Source organism: Gossypium arboreum, chromosome 2, assembly GCF_025698485.1.
Source record: "Gossypium arboreum isolate Shixiya-1 chromosome 2, ASM2569848v2, whole genome shotgun sequence".
In the NCBI taxonomy this organism is placed as follows: Eukaryota; Viridiplantae; Streptophyta; class Magnoliopsida; order Malvales; family Malvaceae; genus Gossypium; species Gossypium arboreum.
In genome coordinates, this window is record NC_069071.1 from 8,310,431 (window position 1) to 8,319,005 (window position 8,575).

The 8,575-nt window shown below is 33.0% G+C and overlaps 2 protein-coding genes and 1 non-coding gene across 4 annotated transcripts; 1 reads left to right on the forward strand and 2 right to left on the reverse strand.

The window, feature by feature from the left end:
• Positions 1 to 2,113: 2,113 nt before the first annotated feature.
• LOC108465373 (crocetin glucosyltransferase, chloroplastic-like) lies at positions 2,114 to 3,746 on the reverse strand. Its single transcript, XM_017765712.2, has one exon. The coding sequence runs from the start codon at positions 3,659 to 3,661 to the stop codon at positions 2,300 to 2,302; it is 1,362 nt and encodes a 453-aa protein (XP_017621201.1). The 5' UTR covers positions 3,662 to 3,746; the 3' UTR covers positions 2,114 to 2,299.
• Positions 3,747 to 4,972: 1,226 nt separating this feature from the next.
• On the forward strand, positions 4,973 to 7,651 carry LOC108464287 (violaxanthin de-epoxidase, chloroplastic). Of its 2 annotated transcripts, XM_017764512.2 has the most exons (3): positions 4,973 to 5,445; positions 5,800 to 7,147; positions 7,231 to 7,651. In XM_017764512.2, exons 1-2 carry the CDS (start codon positions 5,137 to 5,139, stop codon positions 7,108 to 7,110), a joined length of 1,620 nt encoding a protein of 539 aa, XP_017620001.1. In that variant the 5' UTR covers positions 4,973 to 5,136; the 3' UTR covers positions 7,111 to 7,147; positions 7,231 to 7,651. The 2 variants fall into 2 exon arrangements, with proteins under 2 accessions (XP_017620001.1, XP_017619992.1); XM_017764503.2 differs by having other exon boundaries at positions 5,800 to 7,651.
• On the reverse strand, positions 7,239 to 7,355 carry LOC128289654 (U5 spliceosomal RNA). The gene has a single exon (XR_008279298.1). It is a non-coding gene; the product is annotated as a U5 spliceosomal RNA (small nuclear RNA).
• Positions 7,652 to 8,575: the final 924 nt, after the last annotated feature.

Consider the following 8,575-nt stretch of genomic DNA (forward strand, 5'->3'; position numbering starts at 1 on the left):
AGATGAGAGGAGAGAAAATGAGAGATGTGTGTGTTAATTTAAAATTATATATATTTTTAAATATTTTATTTTTCTCCTTCCATTTTTCAACACTACCAAATAATAGATGAAAATAATTTTCTTTTCTTTTCATTTTTTCATTTTTTACTAAACATACCAATGAAACGAAAAATATGTTTGCCACCTTTCTAAATTTTATCCCTTTAATATTTCATCCATCCAATTTTTTTGTGTTTTCGATTTTAAGAACTAATTAAAGGGTATGGATAGCCTAAAATAGCTAGAATTTTATTGAATTGGCTAAAAACAACTGAGTAAATTATATTACTATGTTTTTTATTTTGTTTGTTTACTTGGCTTAGAAACAACATAAAGTAGTTACTATAAAGTATAGTTTGAATAGTGGAGCTATATTTTTCCAATAGAAAAAATAATTTCTATTTAACAAAATGCACAGTGATCTAATTAGACCTGTTCACCCTTTCAGGCATGAAGGTTTGCTTGAAATTTAGGTGGGTTTGAGAAAAAATATTAAGTCAATTAAATTCGTTTAAAATATGGATCGGGCTCGGGCTTGAAAATTTAATGCCTAAGTCCTACATATTTGAAGTTTATAATATTTTATATTATGTTATTTTTATATATTATGCAATTTAGAACACATTAAAAAATAAACATGTACTAAATCTATAATACTCCTCTATTTAAACATTAAAATGATATTAAGATGATTATATAAAAAAAATTAATAAATAAAAAATGTATAAAACTATTAAATATTAAAATAAAATAAAATAAATAATTTTTAAAAATCATCAAAGAATAATATGGGCGGGCCTAAAATAGGCTTAGATTAATCTTTTGCAAATATAGGTGAGTTTGTGCAAAATTTTGGGTCCAGATTTTGAGTCAAGTAGGGATTGGCCAAATATAAAGTATGTTGATATCATGTTTAGGCTCAACCTGACCTGTGAGCACCTCTACACATAATCTTTCTACCAGGGACATAGCTAGGGGAGTTGGTAGGAGATTTTCCCCCCTAAAATGAATTATTTTTTTATTTAGACCCTTTAAAATTTTTAAAATTTAAATTAGTAAATGTAAAATTATATTTTGGCCCTTAAAATGATAAAAATTAATTTAATCTTTTAAAATTATAAAGATATAAACTATTAAAATAATAAAATTATATTTTTATTATTATAAAATTATAATTTAATTTTAACCCGATAAAAGAATTTTGTAACTTCGCCCTTACTAGGAAGCTACCGTATTGATTTGCTTTTTTCAGTTGGATTCTTCATATTGATTTGATTTCTAATAAATGTATTTAAAGGTTAAGTTATACATCTAAACATGGAGCCCATTCTTTATTCAAAATTTTATAACTTAATCTAAACCCATTATCTTAAAACCCAACCCATATTATAATTCCTATAATCCTAAAGCCTTGAGCGTGCCCATATTTCCATTTCGGTTGTCAGCCCTAGTCTTTACTTTGCTCTTTTCTATTATTTTGTTATTTTTGGTAAAATATCATAGAGACCCATATATCATAGAATTTTTTTTTTTTTTTGTGAACTTGGTATAGATCATGTGATTAGATAAAAATTAATTAAATTTTAATTTAATTGGTATAATATTGTTATTGGCATAAAAGAGGAAAAAAATATTTATTTTCACAAATTCAACCACTTTAATAAAATTTAAAATTTTCTCTTACATCCAAAAAGATTTTCAAATATTTTTATTACTTTTAATAATAATATTTAAAAATATTATATTATATTATTTTTCATCCATGAGTGAGTGAAACAATATTATTTGGATATATTTGAAGTAAATTCTAGATATTCTTGTTTTAAATAATCCCAACAAAGTAAAGACGGAGTTAGGACTTTAAGAAATCCAATTAGGTTGGTTTAAAAATATAGCTTTTTGCAATGATTAAAGTTTGATGTTTTAATTCCTTTTATGTTTTTTGATCATTCGTGTCTTTTTTGAAGTGGCAATGCTTTAAGAAAAGGTGAAGATTTCAATATTAATATAAAAATTTTAATAATATACTTAAGATTAATTAAAAACCTAAACATCAAATAATCTTCTCGATTCATTTTAAAGAAATAAAAATTTCACTATATTCGAAATATAAAATAAAAATATGTATTTAATACACCAAACAAAATTTATAAAATAACGACTCAATTATCGTATTTCATTTTTAACAATATTAGATCAGGTCTGGAAATAAATTAAAATTTTATAATTATTTATTTTATATAAAATAACTGGAATTATTTTATTTATTTGTAAGCTCTTCCACGAAAGCTTTAATGTTGTTATATGAAGTCCCTCCTTCCTCCACAGCTTCTTTAGCCAAATCCTTCCATTTCTTGGCATTCTTTCTAATTTCTTCACCTCCCATCACCATTTCCAAGCATCTTTTTATCTCACCAGCTTCAACCATTCCATCTTCATTCTGTCTTAGACGTACACCTGTTTTCCATACATCTTGGACGAGCTTGGAATTGGTTCCTTGGTCTACCCATTGAGGAAATGTCACCATAGGTACCCCTGAAACCAAGCTTTCGAACGTCGAGTTCCACCCACTGTGTGTTAAAAAACATCCGATCGATGGGTGGGAAAGAACTTGCACTTGTGAGCACCATGGCAGTATCATCCCTATCTTTTTCAGTTCATTTAACCTACTCAATGAATCCTTTTCTTGTTCATCAGTACTTTCCCTTATCACCCACAAAAATGGACGCCCAGTTTCAAGCAACCCCTTCGCGAGTAGCTCCATTTGTGGTTTAGCCAATGTGGAAAGGCTCCCAAATGCGACATAAATGACTGATGTTTCAGGCTTTGTGTTGAGCCATTCCATTTCTTTATGCTCTTTTGTGACCTTGAAAAGATCACCTCCCATGGATGTTTCAGCAAGGTTTGGCATTAGTGGTCCGATTCCGACCATACTGTACCACTTGTCAGCCGCTTTTATGGCTTCAGTTTCTAATAGGTCGAACGTGTTAACTAAAACTCTGGGGTTGGTCTCTTGGTCAAGAACTTGTACATGTTCTTTCATGGTTAAGAGTGGCATAGCTTGTGGATTGGACGGGATGAAAAAGGAAGGTAAATCATGGCGAGAAAGCGGTGGCAGCCCCGGCATCTGAACTGTAAACGTGGGGTCATCGATGTTTTTGGTAATGATCTCATCGTATCCCTTGAAGTAATGGTAACAGATGTTCAAAAGAGAAGCAGGTTGGAACCAGAGGAGGGTGGCTGGGATGTGAAACTCACGAGCCACCGTTGCCACCCAAGGGAGAAGAGTACAGTAAACAATGGAAGTGAACCTAGTGCCTTGATCAGCAAGAAACTCTCTCAAGGATTGAGTACCGTGACGCTTTGTCTCGGACAGGTAATGATTCGTGTCACCGGAAAGTTGAAAGGCATGGTCATAGCCGTCGGAGTAATAGGCGTAGGACAAGCCATGGACAGGTGAAGCTTTGTTGAATTGGTGAATCATGGAAGAAACCGACATCAACGTGACGTGGACACCACTGTTGATGAGTTTATTTGCAAATTGAAGGGAAGGGTTAATGTGGCCTTGAGAAGCGAAAGTTACTAAGAGGACTTGGGGGGGTTGTTGTTGTTGGTCCGCCATTGAAGGACAGATGATGAGTCGGTATTCTAGTTATAACTTGACAGTTAATGGAATGAGGATAATTGCAGAGGCTGCTATGGGTTCTTATACACACCAAAAAAAGAAGAAGTAATAATTGGAGTTGAAAATGTGACGTTTGCGGTGACGCCCCGCTCAATTGAAAATGCTTTTTAAGTTAAAATAGTCTGTACATATATATATATACACGAAAGGTTTTGAAGATTGGATTATGCATTTCATTCATCCCCTGGCATTTGTGAAAAGTACGAGGATACGACGATTCACAAGTTTGTAGCCAAGTTTAGTGATAATCGCGTGTATCCTCTATTATTTCTTCATTCTTAAAAGATTTATCATATAAAAATGTAAAAATTAAAATAATTTTACACAAATATATTAATAGAGATAATACATATAAAATAGAGAATTTGATTGTGCAACAATATTTATTATTATGAACCTTACCAATGGACAAGTTATGGGATTAGAATCTTTAAGAGGCTGCTATGGTTTTCTTTTTATAATACACAATTGGAATTGAGAATTGACGTTTGCGATGATGCAGCCGCCGGGCAATGCCTTCTGTAAAGTGGGTGATGCTGAAATACACACAATCCAATCTGATTCAGAATTGGTGAAATTCAATGTTATTACTAACTTCAAACTTTATATTTTTAAATTACAACATAATCCACACCAAACCACTGCTCACTTAAGTACACAACTTTCTAATTCACTTCAATTTCAAATTTTATAAATTATAGGGATTAAATTTGATAAAATTAGGACATAAATACTAAATTTACAATTTAAGGATAGTGCAGGGACTAATAACAGAATTTAACTTCTCTGAATTAATATTTCGAGGGTAAAACACTTCTCTAGTCTCTCTTAATCTTGAAACTGTCAATTAGTCTCTCTTTCGCCAATTGTGTATAATTTTGATATAGTAGCAAATTTATCCTTAATGTTTACATATATATATATATATATATATATATATTTTTAATTTGAGTTTGATTTTAAAAATTCAACAAATTTAATCTCAAACATTTATATATTTGCAAAAATATTGTGGGTTAAATTTATTAAATTATGATCAAATTGATAAAATGTATAAATTATCGAGCTAAATTTGTTATTATACTAGTCAAATTCATGTAAAATTGTTTAAAAATATTATTGCTTTTATTAATTGTCCTTAGTTGCTTACTTTCGAAATTGACAGGATTAAATTGTTCTCTTTTTTTTTCGAGGGATCAATTTGTTTAATATTAAAATTAAGAGGACCGGAGCGTATGTTAACATATCCTTCAACAGAAACACGCCACGTATTGAAACGCCGGTTCTAGCAAGTTGGAAAAGGCGGGCGGGTTCTACACTCCTCTAACAACCAACCACCATTTTCAATCCTACTTAGTTTAGCGTTCCAAGTAACTCTCCCTCCCACTCTTACCTTTCAAGCCCGTAAAGTCATGAGCTTGGTTCTGGAACCTCCGCCTCCACCTCTATCCAAATCCAAAACCGGTGCTCCGCTCAAACGCTGCTTCACCTCCATCCGCACCGCGTTATCTCCGCCAAACCATCGATTCAGAGCCTCTCGTTTTCCACTTCATCCGACTTCCAGCTCTAGACCAACTGTTACTGTGGTTCTAAAGACGGAGAAGGAAAAAAATGCGGTGACGGAGCAAAAAGACCCGCCGGTAAGGATTGTGGCAGTGGTCGGCCAAGGAAGCGTCAGCCCATTAAAATGCACCCCCTGGGAGGAGGTTATGATGCACACCGTAAGTGTTACTATTTTTTACTTGATATTTTCTTAAAATTCATTTTTTTTTTCGTTCTCATTTTACTTTTTGTTTAAGATTTTGAAAGTTATTTGGAAAATCTTTTTTTTCATATAGATTTAAAATTTCGACAAAAAAATAAAGAAAAAAAGAGTCTATGATTTTACAATTTTACTAACATTGATAGTAAATTAATTTAGTGTAGCAAAACTTGCAATTGAACCTAAAAAGCTATCAGTTTATTTTGTAGTGTTGCATTTACATTAATGGACTTTTTTATTGAGCAAGTGGAATTTTGATAGTGCTATTTTGGGAATTATATATGGTTTCTTGATTGTTTATGCTACTGATCAGGCAAAAAGATTGAAATGGGTGGATGAAGGATATGAAATGGTTGTTTTCCCTGACAATTTCCATCAATCTAATGATCAAACAGCCATGGATCTGCAAAAGGAATTGGCTTGTGCAGATATTTTGCTAGTTGTAGCTGTTACTAATCAAGACTCGGTGAAATGGATTGGGACAAATAGCGGAAACATCCCTAACGTAATCTGCTTTGAATCCGATCCGGGTTTGGTTAACAAATTAGGAGGCTCTTATGTCCACAGTGAAATGAAAGGAAGTATCTTTGACAAATTGGTGGGAATTTCTCAACTGAAGAAAACAGTTGAAACAAAGGAAGTTGTGCAAACCGTATCGGAGGCATGGGACCGGTGTAATTCTGACGATATAAGGTTCTGTTTGTTGGTTATTATCAATGCTTATATTCAGCCAGTCCCGGTCTTGAAGAACTTGAGATCAAAGGGCTTTTCAACCCTGAACTGTATGGTGAAGAATTGTGGACCTCAGATATTGGATTGTCTTATGGATCCGAATTGTAGGAAAGCACTTCAATGCTTGAACAAATGCAGCCCTGTAGATCAGGTGTGTAATTATCGGTGTATTGCTTCATTTGAAAGTCCGAAACTAGAAGCATTTTCTCTGTGTGTTCTTCAGAAAAACAATTGTCTTGATTTAGATGCGAAGATCCCCGAAAAGCCGTACGTGCAGCCTATGCTTAAGTTTCGAGGGAAGGACTTGTGCCATGAAACCGCCAAAGATTTATTTGTTGGTTGGTTGGGGAGTTTGGATTGGAGTTGGCGAGTCGTAGCAGGACAGAACCCAGCCTATGATCAGTTCCCATGTCAGTACCAGCTATTTTACAGGGGAAAGGCGAAGGGATCGTTTTGGTACGAGCCAGTTTTTCAGGTTAAAACTTTAGAAGGAGAACTGGTTTGGAGGCGTCGTAAATATCGAGTCAAGAGAGCAAACGTTCCAGGGACATTTTACTTCAGTGTCTTGGATAACGGGGTTGTTTCGAACGAGTATTGGACAATCGTAGATGTATCAGAAGATTTTAGCTGGGGTCTGTTCCATTACCATGGGGCAGCACGAGTGGCCGGACAATCGTATACTGGAGCAGTGCTGGTTAGTCCGGATGGGACATACCCTAAACAGACACAGAACAACAGATTATCTTCAGCTTTGGAGAAATGTGGAATTAAGGAATGGGAATTATATACGGTTGATAACTGTGCATGCCAAGATCCTCCATTAGGAATTCCAGAAGGTTCAAGTTTACATTCAATGGTTGATGCAAAAGACCAGAGCTGGAGCTCAGTTTAAGGATGGCCTAATGTTCATGAATTCCTAGAGTGAATAGGTGAGTTTCGAAGTTAGAATGTGATATTTTGATTTTTTCATTTTTAATACCTGAAACTAAATTTTAAAGTCTTTCACTAACAGTTGATAGAGGCGTTCCATATAGAACCACCCTCCAAAAATAGGCGTATGCCGCTAAGAGCCGCGAGCACACGGTATTCTTTAGTAAAAGGCGAAAGAATAGTTCGCTTTGTGCTCATCGTACGGCTCCTTGATTTTTATATCTCCATTAGCTCTTTAATTTATGGAAGTGGGTTGGGATGCTGTTTTATGTATTGAGGCGATGTGGGATCCTTTTCCTCCAATTTCGACTGTTTTTAGGGTTTAGGGGCCTGCAGTTCTCCACTCCTCTGCTAAATTTCACACTTTTCTATAACGTTTTCCTCTCATTTTTTAATCCTCTAATTTTATAAGCGAATATGGTACAATAAATTCCTAATCCTATGTTTGTTTTATTGGATTTTTGTCTTGTTTGAATAAATATATCTCCTACTTTTCTTTGAAATATTTAGATTTTGAAATGAATGTAATCTTTTACTTAAATTATTTTGTTAATTTAATAAAATGTTTCTCAGAAATAAATAAATAAAAGAATTTAAACCTATAGATTTCAGCAAAGTTTGCCTGTACGCCATTTTCTCCGGGATAATATAATTTTTGCACTTAAACTTGACAAATAAATTTATTTTAGTGTGTTTTTTAATTTATTTTGATACTTAAACTTGAGTTAGATTCATTTTGGTTCCTAAATTTAAAAAATATATAAGTGTGATGATATGGCACAATCTCATTGTGCCACATCATTACTTGAAAATTAAAAATATAAAAATTTTAAATAATGACGTGGTATAATTGCTAGATCAATAATAATCAATTAATTAATTAATTAAAATTTTATAAACAATTTATTAAATTGGTTCAACCACTTTGTTCGAACTAATATATCAGTCAATTTTTAGTTCAATAGGCCCAACTAATCAGTCTTGAATCTAATTGACAAGTTCAAGTATAAAAATGAATAAAAAATATATAAATACTAAAATAGACTTAATTATTAAGTTAAATGGCTAAAAATTGTATTATCCCTAAGAATTAACATCTTTAGTGCCAAAGAAGCAAATGTAAGTGTTAACTATTAAGTGATAAATGATTTTTATTGGTATTAAATTTCCCTGGACAACCAACCCTTCTATCCGTTGATATAAGAAGGCAAATGCGAGCTAGTATATGTAATTTGTAAAAATATGGTTCTGTAGTCTTAGCCTATAGGGATGGGTGTATGGAGGCTAACATATCCATGGCATTAGCAGTTCGTGAAGCTTTTTCATGGCTAAAGGAGAAGAGGGTCGCTGCTGTCATCGTAGAAACGTATCATTCAAGTTGTATAAGTTTGTAATAATCCAACAGAAGACGAATCTGAATTGGGTCT